The sequence below is a fragment of the Engystomops pustulosus genome, chromosome 6, assembly GCF_040894005.1.
Source record: "Engystomops pustulosus chromosome 6, aEngPut4.maternal, whole genome shotgun sequence".
NCBI lineage: Eukaryota > Metazoa > Chordata > Amphibia > Anura > Leptodactylidae > Engystomops > Engystomops pustulosus.
This window is the reverse complement of record NC_092416.1, coordinates 87,357,346-87,374,235: the sequence shown is the minus strand read 5'-3', so window position 1 is coordinate 87,374,235 and position 16,890 is coordinate 87,357,346. Positions and strand designations below refer to the sequence as shown.

Genomic DNA, 16,890 nt, shown 5'->3' with positions numbered 1-16,890 from the left:
GGATGACAAACCAGGTATCACAATTACCTTTTTGATTATTCCCATTATATGTTGTATTTGGTTGGTGGTTGGAAAGTGTTCTTGAGACATAAATCTCCTGAGGACGCTAGCTTTGTCTGATGTCATACAGTATATGGGGTAGGGTTTATTGGTGTGTCAGCACATATGGGGCATAAATGTACAGCTGTGGATACTGCTATGGATTACTTCTACATGGTATAGTATTATCTTAATTTATGATTTATTTGATACCAAGTTAATGGCTATTTGTGTCACTCTGGTTCGTGCTGAAATTAAAAGGGAGTCTATCGTCTCCACCAAGCATTATGGCAGCATGTTGTAGAGTTATGCATTATGATTTACAACATACCTTTTATTATTCTTGTGTAGATAATAATAATAATTCTTTATTTATATAGCGCACACAGATTACGTAGCGCTGCACAGGCATGTCAAATTGGTCAGATACCAAGATATACCCACTTACATCCATATGCTAATAAGTGCATCCGAGGCATGTCCTCAGCACCCAGAGCATTAATATCCCTGCCTCCATTGGTGTGGCCCTAAGCTTATTTTGAGAGTTAGAGGTCCAGGCAGGAATATCAGTGGTCAGGCTCAGGACATGACTTTGGTGCACCAACTGCTCCAGTAGCATACAGATTAAAATTTGAATTTCTCAGAAATGGCATAATGGATAGAAATAATAAAAATATGCCGGAAATCTCTGTATTTCTCTACAACATAGCAGATAATTATGTATGAAGAGGAGGCAGCTTAAATTTTTATGTCTTTGTACAGGCAAATATTTGGTATTTTTCACATGTTCACAATTTTTGTTTTGAAGACTTACAGAGCATTGCTCTTCCTTGGAAATAATTCAAAATTAGCTTTCTTTAACTTATAACACTCTTCATAACTTCATGGCCTTAGACCTAAGATAAACAGTGCCCCTCTTCCCAAAATCTTAACAAATTAGGTAACATAGTGTCTCTTGATGTCAGAAGCTGACATGTGGTCTCCATGCAGGTTCCCTTTACATTAAGAATAAGAAGCCTTACAATGTTTAAAATCTCCTGATTCTTTCACTTTGCAGCTGGGACTCCCTCTGAGGAGACTTCACCTGCGGATCCAATGGGCTTGTCCAAGCTGGCTGGACCTGTGGACAAAGATCGCAGAAACAAGAAAAAGTAAGACTCTTATAAGAATATAATAAAACACCACCAAGTCTCCATACACCCTGCTAGGAAATAGGGTTGTCATAAAGTCGTCCCCGACTCTTCTACTGTTTGCCAGTAGGGACATTCCTGGTTCTGTTCTGATGGACTCAAGCTTACGTATAATACTACTATTCCCCTGTATTCTAAAACTTGTTGACTCAGATCAGGATTCCCTTTAAAGAACACCTGTCATTAGGTCTCTGTAACCAGTTCTGTCACCACTACCTGTTGGAGCAGCTCACATATACTCCATCTCAGCCTTTATCTAGTCAATTCATCCATTTATCATTCTAACTTCATATTTTCTTTATTATGTAAATGAGGCTGGTCACATGGAGAGTGAAAGTGATGTCACCCCTGTTACCCATCTCCTTGCTTGTGCTTTACCTACTGACATGCTCTGTTCTACCATACATATGTGAGAGACACAGACATCAGCTACACAAGTACCTGACGTGTTCTGCTATACACATGTGTGAGACTCAGGCATCAGCTACACAAGTGCCTGACATGTTCTGCTATACATATGTGAGAGACACAGACATCAGCTACACAAGTGTCTGACATGTTCTGCTATACACATGTGAGAGACACAGGCATCAGCTACACAAGTGCCTGACATGTTCGCTATACACATGTGAGAGACACAGACCTCAGCTACACAAGTACCTGATCTGTTCTGCTATACACATGTGAGACAGACATCAGCTACCCAAGTACCTGACATGGTTTGCTGTACACATGTGAGAGACACAGACATCAGCTACACAAGTGTCTGACATGTTCTGCTATACACATGTGAGAGACACAGGCATCAGCTACACAAGTGCCTGACATGTTCTGCTATACATATATGAGAGACACAGACCTCAGCTACACAAGTACCTGACATGTTCTGCTATACACATGTGAGACAGACATCAGCTACCCAAGTACCTGACATGGTTTGCTGTACACATGTGAGAGACACAGACATCATCTACACAAGTGCCTGACATGTTCTGCTATACACATGTGAGAGGCACAGAAATCAGCTACACAAGTACCTGACATGTTCTGCTATACACATGGCTGCATCCTGTAGTAGTTGCATCCCATACACACAGGCTGAAGGGTGCATGGGTGCCAGCACCAGTCATGTGTATAGGAGTATCTTATACACAAACCTGCTTCCCTTGGAAGTTAAGAAATATTACGTTTTTATCTTTAATATGACACCAAAAGCATATTTCTAGAAACTATAGAACAGAAGATAGGGGTGCCTGAAATTACGCTCTGCCTGGAACTTCTAACCTGGACTTGAAGGAGATTTTTTTTTATAGGTAACGGACGAGATTTCATATGAAAGTGGACAAGGGGGGGAGAAGGGGCGGGGAAGTAGTTTAATGGGGTGATGGGTTTCCTTTTCAGTAATTGCATTGAAAAAATCCATCAGCTACCCTGGTGTGTCAGTTTTAGACAATACATTACCTATAGAATGATTCTTTTAACTCCATTCCTCTGTTTTCTCTCCAGAAATATATCAATAAATTCACAATTAAGAACTGCCATTACCTGTAGTTGATAACATATATGTATGCATTTAAGTATCATATACATATACACTGCAACACTAGAATGAGAAGTCATATCTTTAAGAGTATAAGCGTCATTGTTTCAGATCTGTCTCCGGGTGCCGTTGTTTTTTCTTGTGTATCTAGGTCTGTGTTCTATTTGTGGCACCGACACATTTCACCAGAAATTCATGTGTTCTGAACAGGTGTAAATTGCGTCAGTGAGTCACTGCTTGTCATCTGCCGAAATATCATCTTGTTTATACCTACGGACAGTCACAAATGTGTGTGTTAAACAGTTGAATGGATCATCACGAGTTGTGCCAATAATAATGTAAACGTATCAAAGCAATATCGAAGTAGGGTAATGTGTTGTATCCTACTTTAGCTACATGCATCCATTCCTAACCTTATCAGCAATGTCACATTATCCCAGTGTGGTTACCAGTAGACAGGACTCAGTCTTCCCCGTGTACTGCATGTAAATACAGGATGTCCCTCTATATAATGCTTCTTTGCAATTTAACATTTTTGGGGGAATAAACTATGCATTGTCTTCCAGGCTTCTGCCAGACAAGTCAAATATTAAGCCCCCTTTCCTATAAACAGAATTCTGCTCCTCACACCACTTTGGGTGTAATGTGGATCGGCTGTGTGGGGACCAGAACTCCGTGTATTTACTACAGTCTCTGCTTGAAAACTGGCAGAGACTATAGCAAAAATCTCTTAACTGTTAAAAATGCCACTCTATAAATTCCCCCTTTTTGACCAGCCTGTTTTTCCTGCTGACTAAGCCATTTTATGAGTTTTGCCATCGTACCAAAATTTTTATTTTTCTGTCAGTGTTATTGTATCAGGGCTTGTTTTATTCAGTGCTACATATACAAGAGTTGCAATACATGTTTTTCTTGCTGAGTAAAATGCTCCTCTTACAATTTTTAAAGAGTATCTTTAGGTGACGAGGAGCAGAGAATATGCAGCAATCCGTACAGTGATACTTTTGTCTTTAAGTTTTGGCAGCAGGCAACATTGTACTTGGGAGCACCAAAGACTCCAGAATGTATTTTTAGGCTTTACTATTATTGCTTTTTACCACTTTTTGGACCATTTTTCAGACACATATGGACAAAATCTAGAAATTTTGGCACTCTTCTTTACTTAAAGGGGTTTTCCCATGAAGGCAAGTTAGGTCCTTGCTGTCCTTGCTGATTAGTGGGGGTCTCAGCGCTGAGACCCCCCGTAGATCGCGAGAACAAGGGGTCTGACCAACCTCTCGCCGCTCCTCTGACTAATGGAGCAGACAGACGGGCATGACCGTACTGCTCCATTTATCTTTATGGAGCTGACGGAAATTGCCGAGCACCACACTCTTCGATCTCACCGACAACCAGCACTGAGACACCCACTGATCAGCAAGCTGGGCTCTATCCTGTGGATAGGGCCTAACTTGCCTTTGTGGGAAAACCCTTTTAAAGTGTTCCAAGAGGCACAATTTTTTGCCAGCTTTTAGGTCACCCATTAGCCCCCTGGTGTAATGGCTGGTGCTATCCGTAATAATATTTAGGAGCACTCCCTAACCCCTTTAATGCTAAGGTGTTAGTTGTCCAGGGTTACAGTTCTGTGATCCGCTACGTTCTGGCACGCTGAGAGGGGAGGGAAAACAGTGTCAAAATGATAATGTTTCTCACAATTTGACAGACTTTATTAAGGTTATCGTGTCACAGCAATATAGCAACCATACACAACACTGACCAACCTCCAGGTGCTGAGCACCAGTCTAAACCTTTACAACTGTTCTGTTCCAACCACCCAGATGTATATCCCCTATTGGCGTCCAGAAGAGCTTAATGAGGTATATTCATATGGGCATTCACATTAAATTTAATGCATCTACCATACATATACATTTCTTCAGTCGCTTGTTCTTAAAAAAATGTATCTGTGTGAAGATAATTTCCCATAAATGTAGTCAAGCTGTCCCTTAGAAACAAGATAGTGTATATGATGTTTGTATGTGTGTACGAGTATATAAAAGTTAGTTTATGGACTGCTTGGATACGACCACCTTCTTACTCTGGTAGCAGTGGCCACATTTGTGCTATTGCATCCTGAATTTATGTTTCAGTATAGATTAATAAAAAACAATCTTAGGAGCCTCTTCATAATTCAAGTAAAATAGAACACATTTTTAACATTTTTAAGTTGTTGAAATTTTTCTAGATATTAGTTTCTTTATGGTAAAATGATAAATGTTTATGCTTGGACTCTTTTCCAGACATGAACTATTGGAAGAAGCTTGTAGACAAGGACTTCCGTTTGCTGCTTGGGATGGACCTACTGTTGTTTCTTGGCTCGAGGTATTGTACTAGTGTTATATAAAAGTATAACAATCATATCTTAAAGGAAATCTCCACTTTTTATCGTTGTGTTTCCTAACACAGCAGTCAACAATATGTTTTTTGTCATACAGTGTCAAATCTTTCATAGCCCTATTATAAAAATAATACCTGCAGACACCATTAGATGGAGCTGAGGAGCTTACTGTGTACAGTCCAGTGCATTACAGCATGCAGTAAGGTCTCTCTAGTGGGGCTCAGAGGCCTCCGACAATGATATAATTGATGTCAATGCAGAGAATTTGGAACCCTGTTTTACAGAAACAAACAAGGTACAGATTAAGGCCATTTCCACACACACACACACACACACACACACACATGCACATGTATGCCCAGGGATAGCATAAAGCTGGATGGAAAAGGGGAGGGGGAGTGCTCTTCACCCTTCCCTCTCCATAGGGACCGTGCAGCCACACCATATTTCCAGCAAAAGAAATCTTCTTCTTGTTTTGGCACGGTACGCTGACACAAGTTGTGCACTTCTATGGCAGCCATATGCTAGATGTCATTGGAACAGTTGGCTTATGACCACCATTTATATTTGTGTGAAAAAGGCCTTACTAATGACAGTACAGATTGCTTAATATATTTTTAAATGAAACCGGTAAACATCAGATCACTCTTACATCAGGAATCCTCCATGTAATTAATGACCCCAAGCCATTTTTCTCTCTTCATAGCTGTGGGTTGGAATGCCAGCCTGGTACGTCGCTGCATGCCGTGCCAATGTGAAGAGTGGAGCCATCATGGCTAATTTGTCTGATACAGAAATCCAGCGGGAGATTGGTATCAGCAACCCTCTACATCGCCTGAAACTGCGCTTAGCCATCCAGGAGATGGTGTCTCTCACGAGTCCTTCAGCACCAGCCACATCACGCACGGTAAGACCTCTCTTGCAGCGGATATAAAGTGACTGACTTTATCACTGTATCCTTTAATTAGCACATTAATCCACCCACTACCATTATATTTCTGTGTAGTCAACAGGAAATGTGTGGATGACCCATGAAGAAATGGAAACTTTAACTGCTACTACTAAACCTGTGAGTAGTCTCTTCATCACTGGAACAAATTTATTAGTGTGGCTTCACCTTCAAACCCATGTAACAGCAATAAAATAATTTTGTAATTTTGTACAAAAGAATAGTCCCTTAATATAAACGATGCCCCTTGACCATAGTACCAGATCCATATTATTAATGGCTCAAGGGCGATTTTTTTTTTTTTTTTCCTGTCCATTTCACACATTTATGACATATTTGCAGGTTATGCTGTCGATGAACAATAGGTGTGGGTCCCACATCTGGAACATTGTCAATCTGAATAAGGGGTTCCCTGTTTGTTGATTAAACAAACATTAATAGAATCTAGGGGATTTATTGAAAGAGACAAAAACTCTCTAATAAATTCTCTAGGGAACAGGGCCTAAAAGGTGCCCGGCAAAGGAACTTAGATCCACATGAATGCCAGGAAAATTTTAATAATAAATTCATAAAATAGACAACTACGGTAAGTACAAATAGCCATAGACAAATTACTGTACTTTAACTTCACTACTGTTGATTGTTGTTAATATCCATCCCATATTTAGCGGCAGAAAAGCCCTGTTCAGCCGTTTATAGTAATGAGTCCTTTGCTCCTGATCAATATCAAACCCCAGTGTGATGGCTTTCACTCACTGGACGTCTGCACCTGTAGATAGATAGATATATATATATATATATATATATATATATATATAATATATATATATATATATATATATATATCTATTAGAATCTTATTATTTTATGTTTTATATCAGGCTGCTCAAATACTCTTGTGTGACATGGGAGAGGCATAAACCTCTTTTCTTTAGTGAGCCATGTGTGAGTTGGACAGGAACAGAACATGTTTTCAGCCTCCACATACTAACAAGAAATTTTCTATTTACTGCCAACAAGCAAAATTCAAAGACAAGATATAGGAAAAAAAAAATTGTATCTGGTGAAGGGAAATGTAGATGTGCTGTCGCTGTGATGTCCTGGATAACATTTCCCTGTTAGGCCCCTTTCACACTGGAGTTTTTCATGTGCATGTTCTGCAATTGCATTGCACTCTGACCATTGTAATCAATGGGTTTTTTCAGACTTGTATTCTTTTTCACGCACACAGGCACATTTTTTTAATGCACATTTAAATCTCAGCATGCTCTACTTTTGCAAGTCACGTGCGTGAAAAACGCACCATACAAGTCTATTCAGATGCATCAAAAAGGCATTGCACTCTGAGATACATGCAAGTCCAATGCAAGAGCAATGCATTTTTCACGCCTCAATTGCAATAGAAAAGATCGAAATCAGTCCTGAGTTCTTTTCATGCGCTATCTGCGCGTTATCTGCATGTAAAAAACGCATTAGAATGCATTAAAAACGCCAAAAAAGTGCCTGAAAAACTGAGACAATGAACAAACTCTGACTTAAAACTGATTGAAACCTGATGAAAAATGTCAGCTTTTCACTGACCAAACCCTGATCGCACCCTGATCAGACTCTAACGTGATCTGCAACGCATGTTTGAAAGAGATCCATTATGTTAATCATCTACAATCCATTGCCTAATGACCGAGCCTAACGTCCTTCATTACTCGGCATGTGCCTATAATAACATGCTTTCCATTATTCAGATGAAGTTCTTGTATGTCTGCTTCACGTTAAACCTATCGCTCTTCTCACTTCTTCAATCTCTTCTTTACCTTTTAATACTCTAACCATTGTCAGGAGACTAAAGAGATCAGTTGGGAACAGGTATGTACCAATGTGTATAAAGTTGTCTTTCTAATGGGATTTCAAAGTGTATCATTTATTGTGTTTCCCTGATCAAGTAGCCTTCTCTAGTCAGGGCCAAACTACACACAGGTCGAACCCACACAAACTTATTTGGCAAGCCATGCGGTGGCTGGATTTCACAGACTGAACACTGCTACAGGGAGTCCAAGCATCATCCTTATACTTGATGCAGGGAGTCTCTGCATCTGCTAAGGACACCTGTGCCACACTGAAAACATAATTGCAGTGCACCAGGGTGGTCCTGCAGCAATGCAGGAGGACCTCGCATCATGTTGCACCTCGCATACTGATTGCAGTCCTGACAGTGGACCACTATTTGTGTGCGTTAGCTCTTATTTTGAGCCAAAACCAGATACAGAGATTACAAACATAAGGTATAATGTAAGTAGAAGTAAACTGTCCCCAAGTAATCCTAGTCACAGAGCCATAACAGGCATGCTCACACCTTCATATGGTACCCACTAAGATATTAACCTGGTGGATATGGTGCAGGGCTGAAGGTGAAGGGGCAGTATAGTAATGCTGGATGCACAGATGCAGAGATTGGACCTCATGAATTCCCTAATGTCCAACCAAATGTGACTTTTTGCGTTTATTTGGTTATGAAAAGAAGCACTAGTGATAAGGTGTTCACAAGGTGCCCCACTCCTGGAGCCCCTAGAGATCATATGCAGTGGGTAATCTAGTAGCAAATGCTCAATTTCCTTGCAGTGCCTCTGCATAAAAGTGAAATATTACACAAGCCCTTCAAAAATCAGTGGATCCTACATTTATTTTACTGCAGGACTATCTTTTCTTTGGCACTGTAGCCTGACAAATCTCATACTATTCTTCTGTTGACAGATCCTGGCATACGGAGACATGAATCACGAGTGGGTTGGTAATGACTGGTTACCTAGTCTTGGCCTGCCCCAATATCGTAGCTACTTCATGGAATCCTTAGTTGATGCTAGAATGTTAGACCACCTAAACAAAAAGGAGCTTCGAGGTCAACTCAAAATGGTAGACAGTTTCCACAGGTGGGTATAAGACGGCACCCTTCCTCCAAAATTCTATTTAGTCTATTATTTTGTTTTATACTGTTACCAAGGTTTTTTTTTGGCTACTATTGTAAAATTTGTTGTTAGCAACCGACACTTCAATTTCCCAGACATTTCAACGACAAACCTCAAATCTACTTGACTCATTGTAGCTTACATTCTTACATAGTATCCTACAGAGCAAAAGCTGCTCATTCCAGTGTCTCCTCACTATGGCTAGTACAAGTGGATCCTCCTGTTTTCTATTTTATATAGAAATTTGTCTTGGAAAAAAAAATTAAATGTCTTTTTTCTTTTTAGGGTTAGCCTACATTATGGTATCATGTGCCTAAAGAGACTGAACTATGACCGTAAGGAACTGGAAAGAAGAAGAGAAGAAAGCCAAAACCAACTTAAAGGTATGGGATTCCGCCAGCGGTGAGTTTGTGACCCTTAATTTCAGCTGTGGGAAAGACGTGCTGGTGCTTTAGTGGTCCCTTTAATTATAATAAACTGCTATGGTCATGTGACATCACTATGCAGATAGTACTTCCTAGTCACTGCTATTTTGTCTTGTTTGTTTTTTGGAATGTTTATTTGTAAACTGTTCTGCTTTGTTGCAGATGTCATGGTCTGGTCCAATGAACGGGTAATGTGCTGGGTCCAGTCTTTGGGGCTGAAGGAATATGCAAACAACTTGCATGAGAGTGGAGTCCATGGAGCCCTCCTCGCATTAGATGACACATTTGACTGTAATGACTTGGCGTTGCTGCTACAGATCCCAACACAGAACACACAGGTCAGTCTTCAAACTGTCAGGAAGTTTTTTGCAAATCATTGCTGTTAACTTATTTTCTTCTTCTTAAATGGGGTTGTCCTGTACTGGAAACTTACACTTACATTCTTTGGAAACAAGGCTTCGAGTTCTTGTCACATTCCATGTCCTGTAAGCCAAAACCAGGAATGGGACCCCTACAGATAGAAAATACAATGGACACATTTGCAGCTCTTTGAGCTGTAGGTGTCACTTCTACTTCAATGGAATTGAGCCCTTTTTATACAGGGCAGTTGCTGCTATATTGTACAGTAGACACCTGCTGTTAACTACCATGATATGTCCTGGCACCTCAACAGTGATGGCCCTGGGGCATCATTGGGGGAAGTTAAAAACTTCCAGGCTTGTCATTTGGTAATATCTATTACTATCTTGGGTACCTTATTTCCCTTAATATGGCCCTGCTCCATGGCTAGAAGGCTCTGGGAACAGGTTTGCAAATTTTTGTTCAATAAAATGGGAGTTGCTCTCCCTGATAACCCTAAGCTTTGTCTCCTTCTGGTGGATCCTGAATTGTCCCAATCCAATGCAGATCGAGCTATCCTTACCGAAAACTTTGTATTATGCTAGGAAGACAGTAGCTAGATTCTGGATGGCTGCACATGCCCCCTGTCTCTGCGACTGGATCAATGCAGTGAATAACACCCGCCATCTGGGACAAGTGGCTTGACTCCATCTTTACTGCGGTTCCCCAAATTCCAACCTAGTCAAACTCTCTCTATTATGTATGGGTCTTTCTAGCCCTTATCTAGTTGCACCATTTGGGGCGGCACTGGGTGGTTGGGTACTTTTTGCTGTTTATGTTCCAATTTGTTTGTCTCTACTAGGGCATGTGCTAAATTTTACTCAAACCCATTGTTGTACGGTACACTCTGCACATGTATGATTGTAAACATGCTGGACATTTTTACATGTTTTTTTTTCTCGCCATGGTTGCAGACAGAGTCTGCATACTTTATAACTGTACGCTGTTCTGTGTATCTTTCCCTTTTTTCCTGTAAAACCACCTTTTATGTGCTGTATCTACCATGTGCATTGTAACACCAAATGCCCTTTAATAAAGTTTATTGTATGAGCAATCAGCCCCCCAAGGGTTAAACAAGCTAGGGCGTCTGAAAGAATAGTAAAAGAAAAGAATTTAGATAAAGGACAAAAAATTAATTCATATCCCCCTATACAGAAATTTACATAAAAGTCATGTCCCTCCATGACCTAAAATGTCTGATTTGTCAAAATAAAAAGATATGGTGAATGTTGTAACAGAAAAATGCCAAAAAAATGTAAAAACGTTTTCAGACATAACAAAACTACAGGCAGTCCCCGGGTTACATACAAGATAGGGTCCGGAGGTTTGTTCTTAAGTTGAATTTGTATGCAAGTTGAAACTGTATATTTTATAATTGTAGATCCAGACAAAAAAAAATTTGGCCCCAGTGACAATTGGAGTTTAAACATTTTCTGCTGTTATGGGACCAAGGATTATCAATAAAGCTTCATTACAGACACCTTACAGCTGATCATTGCAGTCTGGGACTATAGCAAAGCATTCAGAAAGCTTCACCAGAGTGGTCAGAGTGGTCTGTCTGTAACTATGGGTTGTCTGTAAGTCGGGTGTCCTTAAGTAGGGGACCGCCTGTATATAGATTTTGGTATCTTTGTAATTGTACTATCATAAAGAATGAAGGGGAGGTGTCATTTGGAGCACAAATTAAAATCCATAAAAACAGAGCTATAAAATGGAGCAACTTAGTTTTTTGTCAGTTCCACAGAATTTGGAATATTTAGCTTTTCAGTTAATTTAGATGAAATTTTAAATGATGTCACCATTAAGTCCATCATAAAGAAAGGCCTCGGTTAAGAACTCATTTTTACATTTCATATTTTTTTTTTACTCCCCACCTTTCTGATTTTTTTTTTTTTACTATTCAGTTTACAGAGATGTATGAGGGCTTGTTTTCTGCAGGACATCTTGTACCTTCTAGTGGTACCATTTAATGTTCTGTACAGTGTAGCTGGAAATAAATACCAAACACAGTAAAAAAAAGTGTTTTTAGGAATAACTAACCCTCTTTCCCTCCTCTAGGTGTCACCACTGATGCATTGTCTTTTTTTGTTAGGCTCGACAAGTGCTGGAAAAAGAGTACGGCAATCTCATTACCATGGGGACAGAGCGGCGACTTGATGAGGTCAGTTACTGCATATACACAATTTGTGTAAATGAAATAAGTCCAAAGCCAGAGAAAGCAAGAAAAAGACACACACAAATAATGGAGACATACACTCACCGGCCACTTTATTAGGTACACCTGTCCAACTGCTCATTAACACTTAATTTCTAATCAGCCAATCACATGGCGGCAACTCAGTGCATTTAGGCATGTAGACATGGTCAAGACAATCTCCTGCAGTTCAAACCGAGCATCAGTATGGGGAAGAAAGGTGATTTAAGTGCCTTTGAACGTGGCGTGGTTGTTGGTGCCAGAAGGGCTGGTATTTCAGAAACTGCTGATCTACTGGGATTTTCACGCACAACCATCTCTAGGGTTTACAGAGAATGGCCCAAAAAATAAAAAACATCCAGTGAGCGGCAGTTCTGTGGGCGGAAATGCCTTGTTGATGCCAGAGGTCAGAGGAGAATGGGCAGACTGGTTCGAGCTGATAGAAAGGCAACAGTGACTCAAATCACCACCCGTTACAACCAAGGTAGGCAGAAGAGCATCTCTGAACGCACAGTACGTCGAACTTTGAGGCAGATGGGCTACAGCAGCAGAAGACCACACCGGGTGCCACTCCTTTCAGCTAAGAACAGGAAACTGAGGCTACAATTTGCACAAGCTCATCGAAATTGGACAGTAGAAGATTGCAAAAACGTTGCCTGGTCTGATGAGTCTCGATTTCTGCTGCGACATTCGGATGGTAGGGTCAGAATTTGGCGTCAACAACATGAAAGCATGGATCCATCCTGCCTTGTATCAACGGTTCAGGCTGGTGGTGGTGGTGTCATGGTGTGGGGAATATTTTCTTGGCACTCTTTGGGCCCCTTGGTACCAATTGAGCATCGTTGCAACGCCACAGCCTACCTGAGTATTGTTGCTGACCATGTCCATCCCTTTATGACCACAGTGTACCCAACATCTGATGGCTACTTTCAGCAGGATAATGCGCCATGTCATAAAGCTGGAATCATCTCTGACTGGTTTCTTGAACATGACAATGAGTTCACTGTACTCAAATGGCCTCCACAGTCACCAGATCTCAATCCAATAGAGCATCTTTGGGATGTGGTGGAACGGGAGATTCGCATCCTGGATGTGCAGCCGACAAATCTGCGGCAACTGTGTGATGCCATCATGTCAATATGGACCAAAATCTCTGAGGAATGCTTCCAGCACCTTGTTGAATCTATGCCACAAAGAATTGAGGCGGTTCTGAAGGCAAAAGGGGGTCCAACCCGTTACTAGCATGGTGTACCTAATAAAGTGGCCGGTGAGTGTATATGGCGCTTTGGGTGGCCATGGACCCTCTGGGAGCCAAAGGCCCTGCTCGCCCATACCCACTATATGGGGATCCACCATTGGGCATGACCACTAATAAATGGGTCAGAAAGGAGAACAGGCGGTGGGAGCATCACTAAAAAGACAGAAACCCCATAGTAAATGCCAATGTATTTACTTTTGATGCTAGAAACTGGTTTAGTGGATGAAAAGTATTCTCTGTATTTGAGTAACAAAATGGTCCTATATGTGTCTATGTGCAGCCACCCAGTGGTTGTTTTGTGTATTGCAGCCCTTCAAGGGTTTTGTTAGTAATATGATAAGTCATGATATTCTATTGAATTGACATGGTAAAATGAGCTGGGCTCTTTGTAGGGCTTATCTAGGAATTATAGAGAACCCCACAGGCGTGGGGTGGGAGTAAGAAAAAAATGATAAAATCTGCTCTACATTCCACATTCTGCAGAAGTCCTCAAAGTCATAGGTAGAGTCGGTGACTATTTGGATGATATTATTGATGATTATTCCTGATCTAAGGATTTTGGCCAGAGGTGAGAAACATTTATTGGTCCAAAGGCCATACTGTCATAGTGCTTAACTTTAACTTGGCTGCATCAGTAACCAGCACCTTAGATGTACCAGCAACCACAGCACAGTACAAAATGGCAACCCAGAAATTATCAATGCCACAGTACAGCAAAAAATACCACTCTAACAACCAAATACTGAATTCAGTGCAGACAATAATAGTGGAGACCCCAGAGCAGATAATATTAGTACTGGAGCCCCCAAGAGCATAACCCTCCTAATACTGGAGACCTCCAAAATCAGATAATAATACTGGAGACCCCCAGAGCAGACCATCAATACTAAAGCCCCCCAGAGCAGACAAATACTGATATTGGAGAGCCCCAGAGCAGACAATAATACTGAAGACCCCATTGAAGACAATACTGGAGACCCCCAGAGCATATAACTAATAATACTGGAGACGCACATTGCAGACAAATATTGGAGACCCCATAGCAGACAATTATACTGGAGACCCCCAGAGGAGACAACTACTGATACTGGAGACCCCCAGAGCAAAACAAACAAATAAATAAATCCTCTCCTTTCCTGGCTCTTCTTCTCCTCCCTGCACCACACTGCAGCTTCTTCTCTCCTCCATGTTCTGCTCTGCTCTTTGTGTAGTGCTGGTTGGATGTGGTGGCATCAGGACCCAGAGCAGAACTGTGCCTTGAGCTGACCCGGGAGCAGTGCTGTAGAAACAAGTACTTACCACTCCTTGGTCCTATGCTGCAGGCACTCTGCTCTGAGTCCCTGACCTTGACGCATACAACCAGTGTCAGGAGACCCTTGGGAAGCAAGACCTTCTCATGGTACATCCATTGTAGAAGTGTTCATTGGACTCTGACAGTCAGCATGTTGTGGACAACAACTCATGGCTTGACAGTTAAGGCTGATCCCCTTTTAGTTTAGAAGATTGTCTGCTGTACTTTATGTGCAGCTCAGGAGTGAAGCGCATCTGCTATAGATTAGAGGAATAAGGCACTGGGAGGGAATGCCCACATTTATCTCCAGCACTGCTAGAGTGACCAGGAAATCAGGACTATGGAGTCAGTCATAGAGAAGGTGACCATATAGTTGGAGTTGCAGTCGGAGTTAGAGCCGGAGGTTTGGCTTACAGGCTCCACAACCCTGTCAGCCTCCACAGAGTCAATTGAATCACTGCAGTGGGTCACCTAAATCCTGACACCAATGTCCAAAACCCAGAAAATCTTTTTCTCCATAACTGGAGCTAGGAGCCAGAACAGGGTATATATTTTTATTTTGTTTGTTTTTTGAGTACACAAGACCCCGGGGAATTTTCCAAAATTCCTGTTAAAACCTTTTTGACAGGCGTGGCCTGGCTGCAAAGAGTAAGGCTGCGTGTGCCTGGAGCTCTGCCGCACCAACCGCCATGTAGCATCGTACACCAGCGCTAGACAGCAACAACTATCAAAATGCCCAACAGCTTCGGGGCACAGCCGGGCAGATAGCAGGGGGCAAAGGAGCCTGCACAGAGGATGAAAACAGCATGCCCCCGCTAATGGTCCTTCACAGCAGCAGCCCTAGAACAAAAAACTTGGTAAAACGTCAAAACACAACATCTTGACCCCTCTTCCATCCATAAACTCCTCAGTCCTTCATAGACTACAATCTCAAGAGGCAATAAAAAAGGGATATCCAATTTCTATAACTTATTAGAAAACAAGCAAACATTCTCAAAGCTCCCCTACATGCTTAAAGGGGTATTCTCGTCTGGGCACTCACATTCAGTTTCACTAATCTTCCATATATAAACATTTCTTCAATTGGATGTTATTAAAAAAAATGTTCCCGTGTGAAGATAATTTCCTATAAATGTAGCCATGTTGTCCCTTAGAAACGAGATATCTTCCTCGGTTACGACCACGTCACACTCTGGCAGCGGTGGCCAGACTTGCGCTATTGAGTCCTGTCTGACCTCCTGGATTCAGTGATCATTACCACAGGACGGCTGTGGGACCTGCCGGACATTTCATATACCAAAACCTTTTTGTTTATTTGTGCAATCTCTCAGGCAGAGGTGGCCGTATCCGAGGAAGCAATCTCATTTCTAAGGGATAAAATGACTACATTTATGAGAAATTATCTTCACACAGGAACATTTTTTTTAATAACATCTAATTGAAGAAATGTATATATATGGCAGATTTATCAAACTGAATGTGAATGCCCAGACGAGAATACCCCTTTAAATGAGCTTGACCTCAACACATTGTTTTCTTAAAGCCATACAAACTGCAAACCCCCTGCTAAGATGCTCCTCACACCAAAACGCACATGAGATGGTACTTTACCCCCTCACGCCTAAGTAAAATATTTCCTACATCTTCACCACTATGCTGGCGAAACTGTGGAGGCAGAGGTACTCTCCGAAATTCCCTATGGTCATGTCCAGTGATCCGACCCTTGTGGAGGGAAACTTTTCAGATTCTTTCAACTCTATCTAAACAAAATGTAATGTCTTCCCCAGCCTCAGCATTACTTCTGATAGGGGTAGATACATTCCCCATATCTAGCAGAACAGTGATCACCCACTTTCTAATGGCTACTAAACTCTCCATCACCAGGCATTGGAAATAAACACAATGCCCTAGCTTGAGCGAAGTTATTAAGCAGGTGAACAAAAACTGCATATATGAAAAATATATCTCCCTACAAGAAAACAGGTATGTAAATATAAAATAGCATGGGCATGGATAAATAGCCCTAACTTCCAAGTATAAAATTGGACAACCTCAAGGCTATCTCAGGTCTTTGTTTAAATTTGTTTGAACAGTTGTTTGGACCGTTTGCAAAGTTCGTATTATGTTTTTGTTTCGAACCATGGTCCACCTCCGTGGAACGACAATTTAGAACTCTCTAAAGCAGACATCTCTCACCAGCAAAAGTAAAGACAATGGATTTAAGGCACAAACACATATGTCTGCTTAGAAGATATATACCGGTAAACA

The 16,890-nt window shown here is 41.3% G+C and overlaps 1 protein-coding gene across 10 annotated transcripts in view; it reads left to right on the top strand.

The window, feature by feature from the left end:
* Positions 1-16,890, top strand: part of PPFIA3 (PTPRF interacting protein alpha 3) — a 113,937-nt gene that overhangs the window by 79,873 nt on the left and 17,174 nt on the right. For 8 of the 10 annotated variants that reach the window (XM_072110269.1, XM_072110268.1, XM_072110263.1 and 5 more), the window contains 9 exons: positions 1,097-1,190; positions 5,049-5,130; positions 5,853-6,053; positions 6,153-6,215; positions 7,932-7,958; positions 8,844-9,019; positions 9,341-9,438; positions 9,643-9,818; positions 11,972-12,040. In XM_072110269.1, the coding sequence (XP_071966370.1) occupies positions 1,097-1,190; positions 5,049-5,130; positions 5,853-6,053; positions 6,153-6,215; positions 7,932-7,958; positions 8,844-9,019; positions 9,341-9,438; positions 9,643-9,818; positions 11,972-12,040 (986 nt within the window). The remainder of the gene's footprint in view (positions 1-1,096; positions 1,191-5,048; positions 5,131-5,852; positions 6,054-6,152; positions 6,216-7,931; positions 7,959-8,843; positions 9,020-9,340; positions 9,439-9,642; positions 9,819-11,971; positions 12,041-16,890) is intronic. The other 2 variants (XM_072110271.1, XM_072110267.1) reach the window with 1 other exon arrangement.